We start from the raw sequence: 25,325 nt of genomic DNA on the forward strand, positions 1-25,325 counted from the left end.
CATATAGAACACAGGTAAGTAGACCGACTAGTAAGTTAACAATGTCGAATGAGTTTTAAGCAGGAGGTCCAGGGTTTGATCCCTGAAAACTAACATAACCACTAACACTTGTCTACCTAAAAAACATAACACAAATTAAATTTAACCGCGAATTATACCAAAGATGCAAGCAATTTCAATATCAAATCCATCACAAGACAGCATTCTCATTATCATAGAATATCCATTGTTAAACAAAACCATATTATTTATATAACAAAAACACATAGCAAACTAAAATAAATAATTATACAATAGTCTTAAAAGACTTATGAACATGAGTGAGAAGATCCTTATCTTTATTCCACTCAGGAGTAGGAGCATTAACAAAATGAGCATAAAGCTTATTATTAGCACAAGTAACAGAAATCAAGCTATGATAAGCAACACCATCAATCTCATAAACATAATAAACTTGACCTTTATCATCTTTCACTTCTTCAGAACTCACATTATCAGCACCACTAATAATATCTTGCAAATTCACATCAGAAAGTGCTAAGTTGTTCAAGACAGCGTCTTTTGGTGCTAACTGACGAAACCCAGAAAGGAAAGTTAGATATTCTTTCTCTGTTCTCTTCTTTGGATTGTAGAATTCACTGTCTGTTCCATTTGTACCTTTTTCAACTTTTGATATTAACTGTGGGGTTTCTCTTTTTCCATCATTTTTCGAAATTTTCCTTCATTTTCCATCAAAATCTCGATTCGATTTTCCGTTAATTCATCGCGATTCTATGATTCTATCGTAGTTGATTTTGATAAATTTGAGAAATTGTTAGGGTTTCGGTTCCGATTTCTATTTTGCTAGCATCGGGAGATTTTGTTTTTTGGTTAGGGTTTTTGATTTTGGTGATTTGATTGTGATTTGAGATGGGGAGTGTTGTTGAACGAGATGATAATCGGATTATCAAGATGAATTTCACGATGGATGGAGCGGCGAAGCTGAGAGAGAGTGTGACGGAGAAGTTGAAGGAGTTTATGGGGGAATATACTGATGATACTCTTGTGGTATGATTCTCAATGTTAACGATTTGGATTGTGTAGTGTTTGTTTGTTTATGGATTGTTGAATGCATGATGTGAATTAGGGTTAGGGTTCGTTGTAATGTTGTTGTTATTGGAGGTTTGATTTGATGGATTAATCGTTGTTTTGTGTTATAGTGTTAATGTTTTGGGATATGATTTGTGTGATGTGATTTTTATGATGGAAGGATAAGTAATGTTGAAAATTTCATGTTCTTAATTGTGGTTAGCGTTGTTAGGGTTTTTCTACAAGTTAAGGGATTGTGTATTTCGGAGTGTGAAGTGAGGAGATATTCATATAAATGTATGGTTTACGGAGACAGACACGGACACGACACGCCAACATGGATAATATTTTGAGAAAATGACATAATTTAGTGTAATTATAGGTGTCGTGTCGATGTCGGACACCTATGTGTGTCCGAGGAGTGTTCATGCTTCATAGCCATGAAGCACGGACACCAGACTTGAATGACACGTTGACACCAGTAATTATTTGAGAAAATGACATAATTTAATGTAACGACCATGTGCCAGTGTCTTCATGTCTGACACTGGATATGCCCTCGATCAATTGTTTTGGTGCTATAAGGTTTTTAGGGTTCAGTGCTAAGTTTTGTTGTGGCTTCTAGAGATTTGTTAATGATGAATTAATTAGTCGTTATCTGTTCAAGTGTTAATGTTTGGGATATGATTTGTGGTATGTTGTATGATGAAAAGAGGAGTTATGTTGAAATTTCCCTTTTCCTGTATAATGTGGTTAGCATGGTTAGGTTTTTCTGCAAGTTTTGGGATTGTGTTTATGGGAGTTTGAAGTGGAGTAATACTTAGATAAATGTATGGGTTTATTTTGTTATAATTAATAAGTGAACAACACTTGTAACATCAGCACCGAAGAACTCGGTAGCACCGACACTTTTGATGGAAGGTGCGTTTGGTGTCTGACATGTGACGACACCGAAACATGTGATTGCATTCAATTATGTCATTTCTTAAATTACTTATGGTCTCGACATATGAGTCTTGTGTCCGTGTCTGTGTTAGTGTTTGATATCATGTATTTGAAAATGTGTTGCTGGTTATAGTGCATGCTAATTGCTTTTCATATGTTTGGCTGTGGCCCTGTTGGTTGATAGGTTGATGGAATATTGATGCAAATATGAGTATGGCTTATGCACAGGATATATGTTTGGTAGTTGTATGTGCATGCACAACATGCAGAATGAGTTTCTTGCAATTATGATATAAAGTGAAATGTTTACTAAATTATACACAATATATGTTTGGTAGTTGTATGTGCATGCACAACATGCAGAATGAGTTTCTTGCAATTATGATATAAAGTGAAATGTGTACTAAATTATACACAAAGATGATAGACCCTATCATTTTAAAAATTATCGATAACTTTACTGTTATTATAAGTTATATATTTGTCTTAGGTATGTGATCACGGTAAAATACAGATAGGTGAGTATGCATCCAAAATTAAGAGGGATAAACAGATTTTGTGGATAAACAGAGATTAATTTGTGAAATAAAAATCATGCTAGGTGATCTGATCTTGCAGATAAACAGAGCAACTATAAGATGTTAAAAATTTCTTATGATAAATTGACTTTACTGTAAAAATATATATAAACTGAATTTGACCTTGTATGCTCTGACAGGAATATGTTATTGTGATATTGAGGAATGGTAAGAGCAAAGAACAAGCAAAGAACGAGTTGAATGTTTTTCTGGGGGATGACAGTGATTCTTTTGTGTCCTGGTAATTTCGCTTTAGTCTCACCTTGATGGATATTATTTAGGTTAATTTAATTGTCAGAAATGTAGTATTCACACTATAATTTCATGTGCTGATTTATATGCATATCCTGTTATCAGGCTGTGGGATCATCTACATTTGAATTTAGCTTTGTATGTAAAACCTGAAAAACTGCAAGACGAAGCTCCTAAAAGAAAGCTTATATCCGAAATTAAAGCTGTGGATGATGGGCTTCAGCATTCCAAATCAGAGTTAGAAAGAGGAAATTCTAATAAGTTTTCTAGAAGTCGGCATAACAAAGATTGGAAAGGACTGGTGAAGGGAGAAGCTGAAGCACCTACTATTAGAAGCTCTGAGGTTGACAATGCTCATTTAGTGGAAAAAGTCCGATCAAATGTCAATCGCAGTCGAAGGTCACCATCTCCTAAACCTGCAGATCAGAGGAAAAGGGGCCGAGCTGATGAACAACAGAGGCCAAAGGTTTGAATTACTGCTGCGATATTTTCCTGCCCTGATCTAATATATACTCATATTTTTGTTATTCAACTTAAATTCTTTTAATGGAGTTTCTACACTAATCGAGAGCTTATCCTGCTTGTTTGTATAAGTGAGTGACTTTATCCAATTGAACGGTGGAGTTATAGTTGATTTAACTATTTTATCACCTTTTGTCAACCCTGTTCTGGAATTTTGGTAAATTGATCACATTGGTGAAGTCCATCGAAGAAAAAGTGCCCGTTTGGATAAGGCTTATTTTTAGCTTATGCAAATAAATAAGCTTTTATGTTAATTTATAAGTTTTCACTTGTGAAAATTGTATCTTCATAACCAGTTTTTTCATAAACTGCATTGACAAACTTATAAATAATAGAAAAAAGCTCATTTTTTTGCATAAGCCGTTTTGCGTAAGCTCAAAATAAGCCTTATCCAAACGGAGCCAAATGCATCAATTGTCTGAATCTTAGCCCTTATACTTCACATGTGTCGCTTAGATAGATTCTATTGTATCTTCCCATCACTGTTAAACTGATGGAAAACATTTTTTTTTTTTAAGAAATAACTGATGGAAAACAAATTATATCCTTATGGATATAAAATCACCAATTTTTTGTCTGCCGATTTTCCTGTCTGGTATTTTGGTAAATTGATTAGATTGGTGAACTCCATCAAAGAGAAATGCATCAATTGTCTGAATCTTAGCCCTTATACTTCATATATACTTGCTTAGATAGATTATATTGTATCTTTCCATCGCTATTAAACAGATAGAAAACAAATGATATCCTTATGCATATAAAATCACTAGTTTTTTTTTTTTTTGTCTGCCGATTTTCCTGTTCATTTATGTGTATTGTTTTTAAATAAAATTACAAACTACTTATTGATTTGTTGCTATCAAATATCTAATTGGGTAATTTCAACAGAGGGATGTTGTCTCACAAGTAAATATTGCTGCTCCTCGACGGCTGCTTCAATTTGCAGTTCGAGATGCAGTGGGTTCTCCAAGGACATCCGGTGCTGGCACGTCAGTGGAGCCTTCCTTAAAACGTCTTCGTTCTGTAGTTTCTACATCCTCTGCTGATTCATCTGTAGTTGAACATTATCAGCGTGTGCAGCCAACTCCCCGGGCGCCAAATGCAATGGCTAGAGTGATTAAGGCTGTGGCAGAAGCTGCAGAGGATGTGAAGTCCAAATCCTCGGGAAGTGTATTTGATAGACTTGGCTGTGGTATGGATTCATCTGCTGATAACAGCCAACTTGATTATCAACATCAGGAGCAAAATCAATCACTGTATCTACAAAGAACTGATCACAATGGGCAATATGCTGCCAATGCAAATATGGTGGAACGTGAAACTGTTTTTCTCTCTGATTCAAATTCAGATAATGAAGGGTGTCATGATGTAAATGTCATAGGTCGTGGGGTGACTGGAACTTCTGAGATCAGCTCCTCTGTTGGAAACAAGGGAAGTGATTCACTCATGGTGCAGTATAGTGTAGCAAAGAAAGCTGATGATAGTCTGCGTCTAAAACAGAGCCGGGAACAGGAGCAACCTGCTGCTGCATGTAACCCTTCTCGTAAAATAGTGAACATTTCTGTTAATGTAAATACTTGGAAGCCAGCCCAATACCAGGAACCAAGAGAAGTTGTAGAATTAGATGGTCATAAAATTTCAGACAATGAAATTGGAGATTCCAGATCTAACATGCAACTGGTGAAGGAGAATGCAAACGCTCTGAAAATTAGTAACGGAAATGTGAGATATTCATTATACTTACATTCTGAGATTCTGTTTAAAATTAGTGTATACAATTTTCCTCTTTGAAATGTTCATCTTAACTCCTTAAACTTTTCTTTTCATCACTTAACCTTTTTGAATTTGTTTTAGATGACCAATTTTATAAAGTATAATGACATGCCTGGTTGTTTAATTATTGACTATTATGACATATGTAGGTAAACCTTGCTCCTGATGTTCAGAAAGAGTCTAGCAAGGCACACTGTACTCCTGGTGAGTCTTAAATCTTCCCTGGTGGAAATTCTTGTTGCTCTGAGACACATGCAAATATTATTTTTTGCTGAGACACATACAAATATTATTTTTTGCTGGTTCAATAATTATTTTGAATGGTGAAGGGTCTGTTTTTAATTTAAACGTTTTGATGTACGGTGTATCTATATTTAATCTTATACTATTGTAATTTAAACTTGAAGACTTCCGACACTTATCAGGTATAAAATTGATTTCATATTTTGCATTCTCAGGTTCTAGCGTTGCTGGTCGTCCAACAGAAGATGTTGATTCCAGAACCATTTTTGTTAGCAATGTAATAATTCTTGCTCCTTGTTCTTGGTGGGTGAGGGGAGGCCTCAAAGATGGGGTATTGGGTTGGATTTGTTTGATTTCTGAAGTTTTATTGTATTGTTTATCATAGGTTCATTTTGCTGCTACCAAAGATGCTTTGTCTCGGCATTTTAATAAATTTGGAGAAGTGTTGAAAGTGATTATTGTTACTGACGCTGCAACTGGCCAGCCAAAAGGGTAAGATGTTTGTATAATTTGTATCGGTCACTACATATGCTACACATTGTTTGCAACTTATTTTAACTTGCTTTTACTTGAACAGGGCCTCCTACGTTGAGTTCATGCTAAAAGAAGCAGCAGATAATGCACTATCTCTGGATGGTACTTCTTTCATGTCACGGATTCTCAAGGTATTGATCTTAGCTTGGTAATTTAGCTTGTGTTTGGATTAATGTTCCCACAAGAATAAACATGTGTTCACAAATGCATTCTATTACCTTTGCTGTAACACAACTTTGGAACCTTAACTATGAACACAATTATCTAGAAGTTCTATCCTAAAGTTATCAATCGTGGATCGCTGAAAATGGCAAAACACGAAATTTACTATAAGAAATAGCATATAGCGAGGCGTGCAAGTAGTGGAAGCCGCATAGTGGTTTAAATAAAATCAATTGTATCAATCATTTATTTATATATTAATAAAAGCATATTGTATACTAATAAAAGCTGCATAAACGTAAACTTTAAAGTGACATAATATTAACTCAAGCTAATGGTTCAAAATACCAATTCAGACCAGTGATTACTGAAAACAGTAAAAAAATATTTAACATAAAAGATAAAAAATCTATTCATTTTCTCCCCTTCCCAATTATTCTCATTGTGATATAGTGAGGCATATCATTCAACTTGACTTGCGCGAACCTCTACAATCTCTTTCATGACACCATGGGTGGCTCCAACATCTTTCTTGCTGTCATTATTAGTTTCCTGTTGTCCTTCCCCTGCTCTCTCTCACATAAGTTCTTGAGAATATGATGAAGGAAAACATTAACCTCTTTCGCTCCCGAACTGTGATGATTGAAATCGTGCTTTGCTGGGTGTATTTCAATGTTCTGCACTTAGTGAGATCATTCCGGTGTTTCTTGTGCCAACACTGGAATTATGTTACTGGTGTAGTCAAATTCCTTTGTGGCCACCACAATTCCTCTTCCAATTGTGTTGTCGTGCATGCTGCCAGTGTTAGAAGTTGCCTGTAATTGTGTTGAGACTCTTCCAAGTTCCAAGTTGACATTTAGCTTACTCCCTTTGGTCTTTTTTATTATATGCAAATAAAAACTCATGTTTGGTGGTACATAGTATAATAAAGATGTCGATAATCATTTTTTATTCTCTATTCATAACTTATTTTTTAATATTTCAATAATTATTTCTTCAAAAAAAAAAAATTCAATAATCATTTTATTCTCTTTGAACAAGCTTCTCCAAAGGGCAGATACATAACTCATTTGATTACATCTATAAAATTGCTGAGAAGAGCGTGATTTTAGATATTTTTGCTTAACAGTGTGATCTTGCTCCAATAAAGAAAGTAGCCCGTGGGATTGGGAAGCAATGTTGGCTGCTAACACTGCTCTTGATCCCATGAAGTAGTGGGTTCTGGCGATTTTGTTAGAGTAGTTAGTTTTCAATTTTCTTTTTGTAGTATGCATGATGTTGGTTATAATAAATACCCTCACTTTATATGTCATTCAGTATAAAGAAAATGCCGGTTTGAAAATCTATGACATTAGTCAACCTTGTGTAAATGATATACACGTATGATGAAGATGTATGTGATGTGTGCATTGTATTTTTATTTAAATTTCAAGAAAAAGACAAGATCCATGAACTAAATTATTTGCATTACTTTTCCACTACAGGTTGTAAAGAAAAGTGCTGCCCCAGCCCAACAAGAATCAGCTCCAACCACGACATGGCCTCACGTTGTTAGGGGATCTCCATTTCCTACTGCTAGATTCCCCAGACCTCCGTTTGCAAGAGGTATTCCTGGTTCATTTAGACCTCGTCCCCCAATGAAACTGGGTGCAAGGAGCATGCAGTGGAAGCGGGATGCTCAGGGTAGTCAAGCTGACAGTGGTTCATCAGTGAATACGGGCAATATTGCCATGCCTGCTACTCGTGGTCTCACCTATATTAGAACACCATCTAAACCAGAAGGCTTGGGTACGACATAATTCAAATATTGAGAGGCTTAGAGCACGATGGAATTATTGAGATGGCGGTGAACCAATGCCACGTCGGAGTCTTCATATCTTATTGCACAAAAATGGTAAAAAAAAATATTAATGTAAGGAGACACTTGGCTTAATTTCTGGATTTTTTGTATGTACATGGAGGATATTTGAATATTTAGAGACTACGATGCCTATTTAGGTAGCAGTAGACTACGTTTAATAATGTCTATTTTTTGTCTTCGGCTGAAGCTACGGAAGAGGAGGATCTTGATTTTGTTGGATTGAAGGTGAGAAGAATGCAATGGAGGTATCTGGGAATGATCCACAGTTGATGTGTTTGGGTATAGTGGGATGATTTATATGGTCTTTTTTATTGCTGGAGAACAAGTTTCTCTTTTTTTTTTTGTTGAAAGTGCTACTAGTTAAAGATTAACAAACAAAAAAAAAGGAAGAAAAGGAAAAAAAGAAAAATTTCGTTGGATGGCTTTATTTACTTCATTCTCAATATATTTTTATTCTTTCTGTAATGTTATAGTTGTGTGATTTTGTTGATGGTTCTATGTTATTCTTTTACTTTTATACTAACCAGCAGTGAAGCTGCGTTTCTCGAAATGCTTACCAGTTACAAGTTCAGCGGGAAAAAAAAAAAAAAATCCATCTATTGTTTTTACTCGTCATTTTTTTCACTTTTTTCTCCATTAATTTTTTATTGTCGATAATTATCATTGATCCAAATGGATAGAGAATTGATTCTCTTAATTAAGTGGTTAAGGGTTTGATGGGGGAAACCACCATGAAAATTTTGCATGTCAATATTGTAACAAAAGATCTATATTTATAGGAAAAGTGACAAATAAGTTAACAAACTATTTTTCGTTTACGTCTAAATATTAACATATTACAACAAAAATGAAAACTAGAATTCAACTCCATACATAGCATCTTTCAAAAAAAAGAAAAACTGCATACATGGCAGTATTTTAATATGTTCACTAGCTAATTTCTCCATATTTTTAAACTCTGCATGCCATTCAAATTTTAAGAGGGCATATGTAGTTACAGATTCACTCAATATAGACGAGGTAGAGGAAGCTGCACACGATCAAATTATCATAAACCATCTTTACTTATAAACTGAATGATGAAAAATTATTAAGATTCAAGACATTACTCAGGTTGAAGAATATGCTCAATAATATTTATTGAAACCAGTGAACATAGATTGAGTACGAACAAAAACCAACATTAACACTCCTGCAACGCCGAAATACGGAAGAGAACCTCGTCCGTACCTATTGGATTGTTTGTTTCCATGGTAGGAATGGTATAGACGCACGGCTACTAGAAGCTGGAAATTCTAGTTTCACAACTCCGCAGTAAAATGGCATGTTAAACGTAGTCTAACACTACAAAAGCTAAACCAAACATATACTATGCTGCTAAATGGATGATACAATTGATTCACTTCTCGAAACATGTTAAAAAAGTTTGAAGTTATTTGCTTCTCTTCATACGTGCTGACCATTGATCAAGATCCCTGATTTTGTGAATTTGGTTTGTAGGGCAACTGATTATGAGCTTAACTTCATTGTTAAACAAAAAACTCTTTTGTTTTCATCTTTTTTCTGTCTCTTGATATTGTCGTCCACAACATTTCCATAATTGATGGCACATTGTGTGTTCATGGATCAAATTGCATTATGTATGTGAAATTAAGCTCATCTTTTCCCTAAAAAAACAAGGGTTAATATGTGTTTACCCCCCTGTAATATAGGCCATTTCCGGTTTTACCCCCTGTAAAATATTTTTTTTGGATTTCGTCCTCGTAATTTGAAGATTTTTGGTTTTGGACCTTCATGAGCTTTGACAGTACAAAATCAAAGATATGGCAGGGGGTAAACCGAAATTTGCTCAAATGAACAGGGGGGGTAAACCAAATTTTTTTCAAATTACAAGAGAGGTAAACCTAAATTTGCTCAAATTACAGGGGGTGAAATTTTCAATGAAGGTCTAAAACCAAAATATTTTCAAATTTCAAGGATGAAATTCAAAAAAAATATTTTACAGGGGGGGAAAACCGGAAATGACCTATATTACAGGGGGTAAACACATATTAACCCAAAAAACAAAGCTCATATAAAAGAAAGGCACAAATTTAAGAGAATTTGGCTGAAACCCAAAAAAGAAGAATTAATAAGATAATTATAAGGTAAACTGGTTTAGCTGCTACCAATAGGTTAATCAAAATGAAACTCTCAAGAGGCCACTAACCGTACCCCTACAATCAAAGAGACGATTTCCAAGACTTGAAATCAGAACCTCCAACTCACATGATAACAATTTTACCGTTGCATTAGTAAAAAGAACAATTAAAGACAACATATAACTAGAGCGCAAGCAAGTAGATCGGTTAGAAAGTTAAGAATGCCGAATGAGTTTTAAACGGGAGGTCTAGGGTTTGATCCCCGAAAACTAACATAACCACTAACAATTGTCTACCTAAAAAAACATAACACAAATTAAATTTAACCGCAAATTATACCAAAGATACAAGTAAAGAAAGCTTCAATTTCAATATCAATATCAAATCCATCACAAGACACCATTCTCATTATCATAGAATATCCATTGTTAAACAAAACCATATTATTTATATATCAAAAACACATAGCAAACTAAAATTATACAATAGTCTTAAAAGACTTATGAACATGAGTGAGAAGATCCTTATCTTTATTCCACTCAGGAGTAGGAGCATTAACAAAATGAGCATAAAGCTTATTATTAGCACAAGTAACAGAAATCAAGCTATGATAAGCAACACCATCAATCTCATAAACATAATAAACTTGACCTTTATCATCTTTCACTTCTTCAGAACTCACATTATCAGCACCACTAATAATATCTTGCAAATTCACATCAGAAAGTGCCAAGTTGTTCAAAACAGCATCTTTTGGTGCTAACTGACGAAACCCAGAAAGGAAAGTTAAATATTCTTTCTCTGTTCTCTTCTTTGGATTGTAGAACTCACTGTCTGTTCCATTTGTACCTTTTTCAACTTTTGATATTAAACGTTCCTTCCAACCTTCTGGAACGTCGTAGATGTATTCTGCTGAGTCTTTCTTGTTGGAGTTTCCGCCGTAGCCGCCGTAGTTTGCTGCACTTGCTGCTGTGCCGTAGTAGAGATTGTAGGGAGATGATTCTGCTGCTATGGAAGGTGGTGATGTTGTCAGAATGGTGGCTATAGCTGCTGCTGCTGTTAAGGTGGTGGTTAGAGGTTGTTTGTGTTTGAATGAGATAAGAGGTTTTGATATGGTGGTGGTTGTGGTGGTTGTGGTGGTGGTGGTGCTGGTGGAGGAGGAGGAGGAGAAAATGGGTGGTGGTGATGATGAGAAAATTGTGGCCATTGTTTTTTGTGGTGTTTTTTTGATATGTTTTTGTGAGTGTGTATTTGTTAAGTTTTGTTGTCCATTGAAAGTTGAAGGAAAAAATGTGTGGATTTTTTTCTTATCTAGTGAGGATAGAGCAATTGAAGGTTTTGGCTTACGTGGATGATGATGTGTAGGAGTTGGATTTGAAATTTTAAGCAAGATTTGATGCAAATGGTTTTAGTCACGATATAAGTCCATGCTTTTAAACAAATTCATGTGTATCTCTAAATTTTAAATCATATTTCATGTGTATCTCTAAATTTTAAATCATATTTTGTAGTCATGTGTTTTTTTTTTGTTTTTTTTGTTGCAAGAAAAGAGAGAAAGCATAAAAACAAGAAAGAAAAATATTGTTGTACTTGATAAGCAACACCCATCCTATCTGTTGGAAGCACCAAACGAAGATTAGTCGGAGGAACAAATACAGTTATCATATCACTAAAGATATTTGGTTAAGTCGGCTTATATTTATCTCTCTAAAGGTATGTCGAAGGAACAACCCCTCTTCTTGTGTTTTTCTCATCTTCATTATGTGCAAAATTCAATTGTATTCAAAAGAATCTCATCACATTGCAGTGAAGAGAATTTTCAGGTACTTGATAGGTACTAGTGATCTTGACCTTTGGTATAACAAAGAGTCTCATTTTTATCTTATAGCCTACTATGATGCTTACTATGTTGAGGATAAACACATAAGTTGGAATCAAGTCATACAAATCAACGAAAGGTGTTATCCAACACTTATGAGAGCATTCTTTTAGAATGCAATCGTTAATGAGGGAAGAACCAATCTCACAACAAATCTTAAGGGGGTTGGAATGAAGATCACCACTAATATTCTCAACAAGGTATTGAAAATATTAAATATTGGTGAACAATATCCTTATGAAGATTGACACTTACAAGCTCAGGTTGACATGGATGATCTGATCTCTAAGCTGGTGAAGAACCAAATAGGGAAAATCAACTCCTCCAAACTCTAAAACCACCCAAAGATTCTGCATAATGTTTGTCTTCATTCTCTTCTTCATTCGGTGAAGCCTAGTCAAAACACTAACATAATTGAAAAACAAACTGATAAATTCCAACATACAAATTTTAGCTTCATTAAAAAATAATAATAGATGTATACTATCAAATACAATAATTTAACGAAAAAAGTTAGAGTTTCGAATATCATCATATTAAAAAATGCGAACGAAATCGATTATCGTGAATTGAAGAAAAACCTAAACCAAAATTTGTTTTTTATTTGAATGACAAATGTTAGTAATTAGTTGGCCAATTAGTTTTTCTCCTTTGTTTGGGTTTGAACCCAAGACATCAAACTCCTTATCCATTAGCTCAAACAAATTGAGTTATTCAACCCTCCAACCATAATTTGTTTACTAGAATGAACAATAAGAAAAATAATAAGACATTGGTGTTAAAAAAACAGAAATGGGAAGAATATGATTGTACTAGTTAATAGAGATGGAAATAACATCGTGCAGTGAAGAACAAAGATGGAAAGAGAAGAAAAGAAATGAAGAGAGATGAAAACAAAAAATAGAAAACTTACCAAGAGGACTTGAAGCATGAAGATAAGAACAACGACAGTGAGTATAACGATAGTGAATATGAACATACATTTAAGGTACGTTATCTGTTGAGTGTGAGAATTGAAATATATCGTATTGTTGAGTATGTGTGAGAAATGACTTTGCACTTGTCGTTTGTTGGTTTGGTGTTAGGGTTTTCTTAAAATATTGGGTCTAAGCTAAATCAAAGTGAGTTTTGTAAGCTTATTCCACATATCGATTCAGTTCATTAAATTTCAAAATAAAAAACCAAACATTAAAACAATCCTTTTCAGTTTTCTGCGATCCGTTAGATTTTCGCACCACATCAAGAGAAATTGGATAGTTTTTGATTTGATTTTTGCGGTTTCATCGAGTTTGTCCGATGATTACACCCGAAATGATAATTTCATTAAAAGATTCATTTTATGTTAAATCAAAGGAAAATGATAACAAATGTTCTTGGGACATTGTTTAAACATCTAAAAGTAGTAACTTTTACATTGAAAATTGTGTAGTGATAACTTTTACATGTCTTTGACTTGTATTTTCAAGACAAAATTTCTTTTTGTGGGTTCCTTAAACAATATCCTTAGAGCACTTGTTAGTAGGAGTAGACATCGGTTCAATTCAGTTCGGTTCGGGCCTTAACCCCTAAATCGAGCCAACCCCGGGTTATACTGACATGCCCATTGTAAACCATATGTTTTCTCAAATTTGTCGGGTTTACGATTCAGTTTAGACTAAAAAACCATTCGATTTGGACGGGTTGGTTCGGTTCGACCCGAAAATGTCCACCCCTATTTGTTAGCAAGACCCTAAATCAAATTAATGAACCAAATAGTAAGACTAACCTATAAAATCTTTACCCATGAATGATGGCATGATCACATGTAGGGGTGGACAACAGACGGGTTCGGACGGGGTTCAGGCTCAAAAACCAAATCCGAACTAATCCGCGGGTGACAAATCCACACCCAAACTCGACCGTCTATTACAACGGTTTACACGGTTGCGGTTTATCGATTTTGTCAGTTCATTCGGTCAGATTTACGCAGGTTTAAAGAAGGAAAAAAAACTAAAACTCATTTGTTTAGAAGAGAAGACACATGAATTTGTTTAGAAAACTTGAAGTAGTTAACAGATGTCTATATTCCATTTGTAGCAATCTTATCTTCTCGTGGGAGACTCAACAAACTTGGGATGTTGTGATTTCTGAGTGCTTGGCGAAACTTTGCAACGTTGATAGCTCTCTGTTTGTTGATATTTACATGAATCTATAAAAAGAACTTTTATTACTTAGAGATGTGAAGGAACTAGGAAGCATCATTGAAGATTGTCTTTTTTTTTAATGGAAGTATTAAATGAATCATGAAAAACTAGATTGAAGTTTGATGTGAGTTTCTGTCATTGGAAGATGAAAGTGAAGAAGGTAACATAAAAGAGAAGAAGAAGAAGGCTCGTGAGAGAGAGAAAGAAAGGGTATGAACTTTGATGACCGGAAAAGAGAGAAAATTACTTTGCGAAGTGAAGGAAAATAAAATAAAATTGGCATGTGTCTTGTTTTGTGGGTCTCAAGTAATTAGTATGTACAATTTTCATTGGATGAGACTAGTTACTTAGGAGTATAGATATTTATTAAAGCCGCATGCATCACATGTTACTGTCTACAGTCGGGTCTCGGGTACCGAGGGTGTGCTAATTTCTCAACCCAAAACCATCCACGGTAAACCAACACAAACCGCTTATCTCAACCCGTGTAACTCGATTTGACCATCCTGCCATCCTTTTTTTGCTTACGGGTCGGCCGGTTCCGGTCGGGTCAAACCCATCTGTCCAGCCCTAATCACATGATATATGCACATAAATTAGTGTTGAACGTGTATTGGCCAATGAAACAATAATAACTACATCATAACGTACAACAATCAATCACCAACAAAGCACCCTCTTTTACCGTACCCTGTTTTCAAATGAGGTCACATAGTATAGTACTTTAGTTTATATAAATCAATAAATCAATCAATTAAATTAAAAACATTATAAATATAAATTACCTTCAACTTTTCTTCTTCTTCTCTTCTCTCGTTTTTGTTTTTCACATTCCGTTCCTAAAATCTCACCATGTCCAACAGGTAAATCTTAACAACCTTTTTTCTTCGATCGTTTCTCACATTTCTTCAATTTCGTTGTTTTTCTTGTTTTTGTTTTTGTTGTTGTTTTTGCAATTTAGGTTTCAAAAGAGGAATAAACGATGACCCATTTGATTATTTATGTTCTTAATCTTGTTGTTTGATGGTTTTTGTTCTTGATGTGATTAAAGATTCGTTTGATGATTGTTTTAAGCTATTTTCTGATTATTATTTTTTGTGTTTTGTCAATTGTCATTGTATTAATCAGAAAAATAGATTAAATCAAAGTTTAATCAGTTCTTTTTTCTCTTTAGGTTGATTTAATTTTAGGGTTTTTAGTCTAAAAATTAAAGATGAATTTTTGAAATTCAATTTTTAGGGTTTTATTTATTTTTTTATTTAATTCTAATGATATGTGACTTAACACAAAAATTGAAATTCTAATGTATGTGACTCAGAAATTCTGTTTGTAAATGTTAGTTTTTTTTTTTTTTTTTTTTTTAATTTGTATAATGCACTTGTAATTTTTTTCTTTGTTCATTCACTTTAGTAATTGAAGATTATTTCTTGGTTGATAACTTGTTCATTTTTTCTTTTTTCTGTGAATTAATTATTTACTTAAATTTATGAATTGTTTCAGGGTTTGCAAGTTTTATGCGCGAGGCGTATGTTTGAAAGGCGACCAATGTGATTTTTCTCATCAGAGAAAGGACACTGCATCTGATGTAACTTTAATTCTTATTTCCATTTACTGTTACTGACCAATGTACTTTGTAGCACGGATACCTCTAATCACCGACACAACACGACATTGACTCATGTGATTACATTCAATTAATTCATTTTCACAAATTATCACTGATGTTGATGTGTCGGTGTCGTTGTCAGTGTCCTATCTGGTGTCAGTGTTTCACCGCCAATGTGTTTTCTACTTTGTATTTATATTGTTCTTACTGGTTTTCTTATATGAAAAACAGATTTGCTCTTATTATCAGAAAGGGTCTTGTGCTTATGGTAGTCGGTGCAGATATAAGCACGTCCGAGCTTCTCAAGCATCATCTTCAGCATCTATGATTTCAGATTCTGCTGCGCCTGTGGCTCGTAGTGCTAAAGTAGCATCAAATTGGGTTCCGAAGGTTACAAAGGTTCCTTCACCTGACAAGCGTGGTGTAAAGGGTTTACAACGCAAGCATCAGGACTCTACCGATGTCGGTGAATCCAGTACTGGTAGTGCTAGACCACATGAAAATTTGTTTTGTAAATTTGCTGCTGCCAACTGCCCCGGTGGATGTTCTCGTATTCACGGAAATCAATGCTTGTACTGTAGAAAATATTGCCTGCATCCTACTGATAAAAAGGAAAAGGAAAATCATTTGAGGACTTGTGACAAAAAGGAAAAGTACCTTCTGGCTTTGAAAAACAGCGAAGAGATAGAATGCAATGTTTGTCTCGAGCGTGTCCTTTCGAAACCCAAGCCATCAGAATGTAAGTTTGGGTTGCTTCCAGAATGTGATCACGCTTTCTGTTTGTCATGTATTCGCAATTGGCGTAGTAGTGCCCCAACCTCTGCAATGGAAATCGGTAGTAACACCAATACAGTGAGAACCTGCCCTGTTTGCCGCAAACTATCATATTTTGTCATTCCAAGTGGTATTTGGTTTACTACAAAGGAAGAAAAACAGGAAATTATTGATAACTACAAGGCAAACTGCAGGTAATTTCATATATACTTACCGTTGTGTATGCTTGCAAGAATTATTAAGCGTGAATGTTTGGTATTTGAAATTTGACTCTACCTATTTTTTTTCTCTTTCAGATTGATTGATTGCAAACATTTTGACTCTGGAAATGGAAATTGTCCATTTGGGGCTAGCTGTTTCTACAAGGTACCATCTCTCTTTCTTTTATATTTTCCTTGGTCAAGCTTGATTATCATGATTGTTGACAAATATGAGTAACATGATTGTTTTTTATGCAATAGATTGCTTTCTGCCATGCTTTTCCTTTCTTTGTTGGATTAGTTCTTGAAATCCATCCATATAGCCATATAAATTATCCGTTCTCCCCAAATCCTTGTAGATGTTGTTGACTTAAGCGCGCTAACCACGCATCTGGATTAAATAATCTACAACTATATATTTTTTCTTATCTATAACTAATATTTCTTATTCTTAGAAGTAGGTTTCTTTCCCTTTTATGGGGGCTTTAATTTAGAATATGGATTGGTTAAAATTCACACTCTATTCGAATCACAACCACAAGCTTTAGCAACTTGTCCTTTCTTTCAATAAATGCCAATACAGAATGTTGAAATTTGAAGTGAATATCTTTCACCTCATAGGAAGATGATGTAGAGGCATGCTTTGATTTTACCTAAAATTTGTAAAAGAACTTGACGAAATGAAACAACTAGTAGTTTGCTTTAGTTTACATTTTTTTCTTACAGGGGATGGGCGTTAAGATAACCAACTGAACAACAATCATTCACCGTACACACATATGTATTATATATTAATATTAATTAGTTATAGTAAAATTTTAAGATTTTTTTGTCTCATGTAGTAGGCAAGTGGTATTTTGGACTTTGGTTTTCTATAGTGCTACTGTTATTATTACTACTTGTCTTTAATTGGTACCATCGTCTCCAAGATCTTCCAAGTAGTTTCATCCTTGTCACATTCACCATTTTACTAAATCTATAGATCTCTTCCCCATATTTAATTTCCACAGCATCTCTTATTTCATCTTCATCTTTTGTATGTCCCAATCTGTTTGAGCTTTTGAATGCCTAGAAATAGTTTCTTCAATCTTGGTTGGTGCCTACTGGCTAGTGTATGTTGCAAGTTAATTAGTGTCAATTACATAAGAAACAAATTCACCCATTTTTGAAAATATGTTTGATCTTCAACTTCTCCATCACCCCTCTGCCCATTACTCCTATAAACCACTAAATACTAGTTGATCAATAGAGGGAAAATGAGTTTAAAGGATTTTGTTGCGTTAACACAACCAATATGGTTTATATTCGTGATCAGTAGTTCAGTACAGTGCACTAGTGCTCTAATTATATCCTCAATTACATTCCCTACTTTCTATGCTCCATGTATTCCAATGTGTAGTAACTAGGAGAAGAATAATAATACAACGTTCATGAGAAATGTAAAAGCCATATTTACAATGTCCAAATCAGTGATTAGGATTAAGGTTTGTACTTTTACTCCCTGATACAGAGCCGCTAGTTGCTAGCATTGTCCTTTACCACTTACACAACATTCTATCATGCAATCTCATCTAAAAAACTAAAGGAGACCTCTTTGAGTTATGACGCATTGCATTGGCGATGGTAGCTAGACCCAAATCCAAAGAAACCATCAAAATTATCTTCAAAGGATTAAGCTTTTACCCACCATATGGGTCTACTAGACTTGTTAATGAGGAGTCAGCCATAAAATTTTGTAGGCATGGCCCTATAGTCACCCAAAATTTGTAGGTATGGCCCTATAGGTTACTAGCATAATACATTATTGGAATAATGCTGGACTGCTGGTAGTGGAAACCAATTTCAGATTAAAATAATACTGGTAGTGGGTAAGAGTGGAAGTAGGTACTTAATGTTTAAGATTACCGTTTAGTATTGTAGTGGTTAGGTTATGGTAGTTTCTAGGGTTTGAACCTTGAACTTCTTAAAACTCCTTTGATGTCCCTTAGCTCACCAACTGAGCTACTTACTTGGGAATGACACTCTTGTTTTTCCATTTGGTCAAACGAATACATCATTGAAGACCACATTCAGATTAACAAATTGCTAGTAGCCAACGTGTAAAGCTACAAGTGTCTAAGTTGTTATTGAGCACATATATTTTTTCAAAGGGTGAGTATGGAAACAAGTACTATCATATGGACATACCTATATCCAGACCCTTCCTATTGTCTTCACTTCATGACATGAACAGAAAAAAGACCAAAGAGGGGAAATCAGTGTTAATTGAGCGCTTTTGTGATCCATGAGTTGTTGGTTGGCTGAAAATGATACTAGAGGCTAGAGCTATGGCTTGTATCCATGAGTGATCTGAGGATGAGTATCTGACTCACACTGCTTGTTCAGCAGCTAGCTAGGATTAGCTATCCTATTGTGTTTATTACGTAGTGTTTTTGGTGATAGGGCAGGATTATGAACCAACAAGATAGTTTAGAAATATTTTTCATTCCCAACCTTGTTTGCCCCTCCCCTACACTGTTGTTGATGCTTGTCTTTCTCCACCATTGTCCTAGCCTACCGAAACCCTTGAACACAGCCACCCTTGTTTCCAGACACCTTCCATCACCACCACCTCCACCTGACAAAATCATAACTTTGTAATAATATATATGTAATTGATATCATATCCTGCCATTATTTAGTCCACCCGAAACACAGGGCAGTTAAACACCTCATGGACTAGATAAGGAGCACCCTTGGTAATTTTTTTCTAAAACTTTTTTTATAAAAATTTAATTAAAAGGGGAAAACAAATTAGGCCTTAGTGTCTATGTTCAAAAGTTGAACTAAATCCTAAAATACTATGAAATATCGGGAGAAAAGTCTACTTGTATTTATAATGCATGTAAATGTAAATATTGTCTTTGGTTCCTTGCATATCCATTTTATATTAGTTTTTGAGATGGTTTAGATTTGTTTCTCTTTTAATGATTTGATATCTGTTACTTTCAGCATACAGTGAAGCCTGGCTCATACACATGGAGACACCGCAGGCCACCACCTCAACGCAGACAAAACCATTTCGATATGCATGACATGTTGGATGTGCTCGGTGAGGTTGATCTATCAAGTGGAGAATTTTATTCCATCATGAGGGACTCAGATTTTTTTGAGGGAATGGATCCATTTGAGATGATGGCATTATCAGATTCGCTGGCTGGCGGTTCAGGTCCTTGTTTGGGTCCTTTTGATTCAGACGATGAGGATGATGGGTTTCGTGTTTCTCAAATTGCTGCCATGCAAGAGGCCATGGCTCTTGGGATGGATGCTTTTGGCCCTGATGACGATGACGACGAGGAAGAGTTTAATGTTTTTCGAATGGCTGCTATGCAAGAGGCCATGGTTTCTGGGATAGATGATTTTGGCCCTGATGATTTTCATGGAATTGATCCTATGGATGCAGCTTTGATATCAATGATGATGCATTCTCATATGGACGACGAAGAAGAAGATGAAGATTACGAGGATGAAGAAGAATACACTGATGATGAATATTAGATTTACTTGGTTCATATGATGCCCTAGTTTTAAACAGTTTTTGAAGTTTCCTTTAACTAAGTTGTGTCACCTCTCTTTTCTTATGAAAATCATTTGGCAGGAACTTTAAGATTATCATTCTAGTTTGTGATGTCTATAGATCATATGCCATTTTTGAAGGTCATGTTGCCATTTTAAGGAGTTTTGGCTTAAGGGTTTTGTTTTGGATTTTGTGGCTCATGTAGTTATTTTGCAACAGTGAATCCCATAATACCCTATGGAAAGATTGGTTGGTTTTGATCCTAGTTAAAGTTTAGTAGCATCTTTACTTCTCATGATTGAATTCAAAAGTTTGCTGATGAATTTTTGTTGCATGTGTTTTGAGTAATATTTGATCAACATTTGTTTCAATTAAAGTTATTTAGAAGCAATTTTAAAATTGAAAGTTATGTGTACTTAGTCGAAGTAAGCAACATTTTTCAATGAAAATTTGTGTTGGGTCTGTTGTAACTATGGTGTAAAAAAATAGTTTTTCAAGTACTTAAAAACTTGTGTTCAATCTTATACAGTACTTGAAAACTTGTATTCAAATTATTCCTTTGTAAACAATATTTTTTAGTGAACTTCAAATCGGTCCACATAGGATTGTTTAACCGTTGAAAGAGGAGGGAGGGAAGGAGTTTGAGGAGAGGAGGGTAAAAGAGTTATTCTAAACTTTTTTACTAATAATGAGTTAGGATCTGTTGATATTAGGTGTAAGTTAAATGATTTACATCAAATCTCAATCGTTCATGAACCCTGTAGCCTATACTTGTCTTGTTAGATGCAGCAGCACCGCTATTTGGACTTTCCATCACAGTTCAAATCCATGTTTTTTGGAAATTATTTTATCAAGCTTATTAGACATCATTGAAAAGATTAATAAATTCAAATAACCATGGATTGTAATATGAAATTGGAGAATACGATTATAATTTTTTTTAGCACAATACCGATTCATGGCCATGAAAAGAAACCTAAAAGGTGTCAAAAAGTGAGAGTGAAAATAACAAAGTTAATATTATTTGGTATCATATAAATAAAATTGAATCCATCTCATTGTTTTTCACCAAAAGAATGTTAGATTATCAAATTGAGAGATTTATCGAACACTAAAAACATGTGATAGGCAAGGAATGTTTGTAGAGGCAAACGTTTTTTTTTGGGTCAATTTGGAGAGGTGACTTTGATCATCGATGATACGGATCTCAAGCCATTAAAGGTGCACAAAAATGAAAAGAAAAAAATGCCCATGTTTTAAGTTTGTTTATAAACAGTAAGATTTGTTAACTTTAATGGTTGAGATTTAGTGTAAATGGATCTTGTCTCAATTACGTGGAGGGAATTTTGGGGAAGCATCTACAATGCTAGAACCAAAATTTTGTTCTTCAACCATTTTTTGTGGGCTCAAGGATGTCACATAGGATTTAAGAATTAGGGCATTACTTTTCCCAGCCTGCTGCCTTCTCACGCGCCCTGCGTTTTTGACCAAAATAACCTTTGTTCGGATTATATAATCCGGACATAGTTAGGATTATATAATCCGAAATGATCAAAAAATCACGCTGCACCATGTCTTTTCTGAAACTTGGACTTGATAAGGGCGTAAGACGATTCAGAAAGTACAATCCAAACTATATATACGTTTTCCGGAATATGAAATCCGAACACCCTGTATTTGAATTGAGCGGGAAAAAATGTCGTTATTTTCCGAAAAATGAAATCCGAACGGCTTAGTTACATATACTTCCCCAGAACCTAGCTGAAGCTCACAACCTTTATCACAAACACTCCCTACACCTCTAGAAACACACCATTTTGGGCGAAAATATGATTTGGAGCAGCAATCTGGCCATCGAGGGGGTTAACATCATCATTTTCGTCTGAATGCAAAGGTAATGTGTATATAAACCTTCCCTCATTCGATTTTTAGGCGCTTTCATTTTGATCACGTCATATGATCTGTACTGGAGCATTACAGAAATTAAAATCCAGACTACATTCATGCATTTCAGATTTAGTAATCCGAAAAGCACTAGTACAGAAACTGTGCTCATTTTCTAACTCTGCTTCGCACTGTTTTCAGTTGTGGCTATTCCTGTTGATGCCCCAAATGATGATCCACCTGAGATTGAACTTCCTATTGTGTTGTCGGTTCTTTTACTTGAAGATGTGCTTGATTCCGAAAATGCCAAATCCAAGAATCCCCCACCACCACCACCGAAAATTGAAATTTCTTTAGGCGATGCGATAGTAGATGATGCTCCACCTCCTATTCCTCTTGTTGTACCTCCAGATGTTGTTGTTTGCATTGATCAGCGAGAACATTTTACCACTACACAAAAGTTTGCAACACGGAATGATTTGTTGGAGTGGGTTCGAGAGAAAGCAAGGAAGCTCGGTTTTACCATTGTTATTGGTAAATCCAATAACGGTGGCAATGGAAGAAGCACATTTGTTTCTTTGATATGTGAAAGGGGAGGTTTATACACTGAGTACAAGAGAAAGACTCGGCGCGAGATAGCTGGTTCGGTTAAATGCGAGTGTCCGTTTAGATTGAGAGGTTATTTGTTGATTGCTGGTGATAGGAGCCTCAAAGTTGGTGATGGTACACAACCATGACATGAGAGATGTGTTGAAAGGTCATAAAACCACCGGTCGTCTAAACCCAAATGAACGTGTGTACCTTCATGAGATGGTGGATTCAAACGTTCCTCCGAGGCAAATGCTTACCAACTTACGGAAGAGGAACCATACCACTTCAACTACTATCAAAGACGTTTATAATGCATGTCACAGGTATAGGCGGTCCATTAGGGGTACGAGGACGGACATGCAACATCTCTTGAAGTCTTTGGTTGATCACGATTACGTGTATCATTGTAGGGAGTACCATGATTCTGATGATGTCAATGATGTTTTTTGGGCACATCCAAATTCTATCAAGTTGTTTAACACATTCTCCATGGTGCTTGTGTTGGATTCCACCTATAAGACCAACAAGTATCGTCTTACATTGCTTGAGTTTGTCGGTAACACCTCTACCATGAAAACGTTCTCTATTGCTTTTGCTTATATGATGTCTGAGAGGCAAGACAACGTTAATTAGGCTCTTGAGAGGTGTCGTGAGCTGTTGCATTCCAAAGATCTCTATCCTAAAGTAGTTGTCACTGATCGGGACAATGCTTTGATCAATGTGTGGAAACCGTTTTCCCTAATGCTAATAAAAAGTTGATGTGAGCCTAAGATGAAGGTTAAGAAGATGGATCTTATCCATGATTGAAATAATTTTTTTTTCAAAAAGGTCCCTAACCCTATCAAATTGAAGATAACATGAGTGAAAAATTGAATTCAAGTTTTGCTCAGATCATTCAATCTGAAAGTTTGTTAAAGACTAGAGTGACTAAATACAAAGATCAACTTGACAGTTTAATAGAATTAAAAACATTTTAGAAATATTCATAATCTTATGGAACTATTTAAGAGCGTCTCACAAAGTCAGTGATTAATAAGGTGGTTTACCCCAATTCGATTCAATTATCAAAATTTTAAATCGTAAAATTTGATCTAAATAATGAGTAAAAAAAATAAAGTCTAGGTATTGAAATTTTTATAAAAAATAATATCATCTAAATATATATTTGTAAGTTTTTTATTTTTTTTTAAAATTTGATGGTCCATCCATAACCTACAAATTCACGTCACTGAATTGAGTTGACGTAAAAATTATGGATTTTCATCCAACCCAAACAAATGAACAAGTCGATTCTTTTTCCCCTTATCTTGCTAATGGATCCTCCACCTTCTTTCTTAGGAGTAGGGATCCTCTCCATTTATTAAAATAAATGGAAAATGTCATTTAGAAAGAGATACACAAAGTTGCGAGTCCTATCACTATATGGGTCTCACCATCATTAATTACTTTTTACTTTTTTCAAAATTTTGTGTCTTTATCTTTGCAAAGGGAAGACATGAAAAATATCATAAATGGAGAGGATCCTAACTCCTTTCTCAGGTTTAAAAAACATCTCCTTATTGATCCATTGAACTTTAAAAAGAGAACTCCTTACAAAGGGTTTAGTGATTAACCCTTTTATGCCCCAGGTGCAAGTAGGAAGTAGAGAGTCTAAATCACGCCTTCAGAGATTGTCCTAATTTAGCCCTAGTTTAGGTATTATATTTACAGGGGAGACCTTATGTGCTCTTTGATGAGTGGGTTTTACAAACTATTCAGTCTATGCATGAGAACAGTATTACTCTAAGGGCATCCATTATTTACGGAAGTTGGTTCGCTCGTAATTAAATCAGTTTAGAAAATACGGATTTTCTTGAGGAAGCAATTACCAGAAATGCTACTCAAAGCGTCTCAAACATCCAGAAAGCCATGCAAGTGGTTCCGTCAAAGAGAGCAACAACTTCAATGAAACAAATAGACATGCTCAAAATAACAACAGAAGATGGTTGGATTAAAGTAAACAACAATGTGAACTTACAAGAGGTGAGAACATGGACTTATGAGCATATGTCAGAGATGATTTGGGCCATATACGTGGCAACGACTTGGAAGACTGAAGACTTTGCAGATCCGGTTGTTGCTGAAGCGGTTACTATATATAAAGCCATGAATCTAGCTATTAGCCGCTGCTTTCGGAAAGTGATATTTGAGTGTGATTATGAATCGCTTATTCATTGTTCTAAGGATTAAAATGAAACTCCCATAACTACTACTTAGGAAACTTGATAAAAAAAGGATATAAAACCCAACAATTATTGTAATTTTCCATAAATAACTAAAACCATTCCTTTTACTTTAAAAAAAGTGAAGTTTGATTGTATCGATTAACAAGTTTCGTCAAAATGGACCTAACCCGATTTGCAAACTTCTTACTTAAATATAATTGATACCTATGAAGCACGAACATTTATTGGATCAAACATGTTCCTGTACCGGACACGTGTGATACGACACCGCCACATACAACTACATTGAATTATGTGATTTTCTCAAATTATTAACGGTGTTGGCATGTCAGTTGATGGGATAAACTG

General features: G+C 35.0%; 3 protein-coding genes and 2 pseudogenes across 4 annotated transcripts; 3 read left to right on the top strand and 2 right to left on the bottom strand.

Moving 5' to 3' along the window:
* Nucleotides 1-173: 173 nt before the first annotated feature.
* On the bottom strand, nucleotides 174-712 carry LOC146936509 (thylakoid lumenal 19 kDa protein, chloroplastic-like; the record flags this gene model as incomplete). Its single annotated transcript, XM_085751299.1, has 1 exon — nucleotides 174-712. A coding segment is annotated over one exon (426 nt), but the record flags the coding sequence as incomplete, so codon positions are not given.
* LOC146936510 (uncharacterized) lies at nucleotides 677-8,203 on the top strand. The gene is made up of 9 exons (XM_085751298.1): nucleotides 677-1,047; nucleotides 2,732-2,832; nucleotides 2,949-3,309; nucleotides 4,254-5,087; nucleotides 5,288-5,342; nucleotides 5,597-5,658; nucleotides 5,767-5,873; nucleotides 5,959-6,046; nucleotides 7,562-8,203. Exons 1-9 carry the CDS (start codon nucleotides 910-912, stop codon nucleotides 7,874-7,876), a joined length of 2,061 nt encoding a protein of 686 aa, XP_085607424.1. The 5' UTR covers nucleotides 677-909; the 3' UTR covers nucleotides 7,877-8,203.
* A 2,250-nt stretch (nucleotides 8,204-10,453) lies between these two features.
* On the bottom strand, nucleotides 10,454-11,423 carry LOC146936511 (thylakoid lumenal 19 kDa protein, chloroplastic pseudogene; annotated as a pseudogene). Its single transcript, XR_015030630.1, has one exon. The product of XR_015030630.1 is annotated as a thylakoid lumenal 19 kDa protein, chloroplastic pseudogene (transcript).
* Nucleotides 11,424-14,902: 3,479 nt separating this feature from the next.
* On the top strand, nucleotides 14,903-20,542 carry LOC146936512 (putative RING-type E3 ubiquitin transferase C3H69). The gene is made up of 5 exons (XM_085751300.1): nucleotides 14,903-15,004; nucleotides 15,642-15,726; nucleotides 15,979-16,715; nucleotides 16,818-16,887; nucleotides 19,713-20,542. The coding sequence occupies exons 1-5, from the start codon at nucleotides 14,994-14,996 to the stop codon at nucleotides 20,256-20,258; spliced, it is 1,449 nt and encodes a 482-aa protein (XP_085607426.1). The 5' UTR covers nucleotides 14,903-14,993; the 3' UTR covers nucleotides 20,259-20,542.
* A 1,564-nt stretch (nucleotides 20,543-22,106) lies between these two features.
* LOC146936513 (putative protein FAR1-RELATED SEQUENCE 10) lies at nucleotides 22,107-23,511 on the top strand (annotated as a pseudogene).
* Nucleotides 23,512-25,325: the final 1,814 nt, after the last annotated feature.

This window comes from Medicago sativa, chromosome 3, assembly GCF_051527215.1.
Source record: "Medicago sativa cultivar Bolivia chromosome 3, Bolivia_mono, whole genome shotgun sequence".
Lineage (NCBI taxonomy): Eukaryota > Viridiplantae > Streptophyta > Magnoliopsida > Fabales > Fabaceae > Medicago > Medicago sativa.

Bases quoted from the DNA above. Each gene is read 5' to 3' on its own strand.
- LOC146936510 (XM_085751298.1), top strand. From the start codon at position 910: ATGGGGAGTGTTGTTGAACGAGATGATAATCGGATTATCAAGATGAAT. The intron at 5,088-5,287 runs GTGAGATATTCA...TGACATATGTAG, and splicing joins TGAAAATTAGTAACGGAAAT to GTAAACCTTGCTCCTGATGT. The intron at 5,659-5,766 runs GTAATAATTCTT...TGTTTATCATAG, and splicing joins GAACCATTTTTGTTAGCAAT to GTTCATTTTGCTGCTACCAA.
- LOC146936512 (XM_085751300.1), top strand. The intron at 16,716-16,817 runs GTAATTTCATAT...TTTCTCTTTCAG, and splicing joins AACTACAAGGCAAACTGCAG to ATTGATTGATTGCAAACATT. The intron at 16,888-19,712 runs GTACCATCTCTC...TGTTACTTTCAG, and splicing joins GGGCTAGCTGTTTCTACAAG to CATACAGTGAAGCCTGGCTC.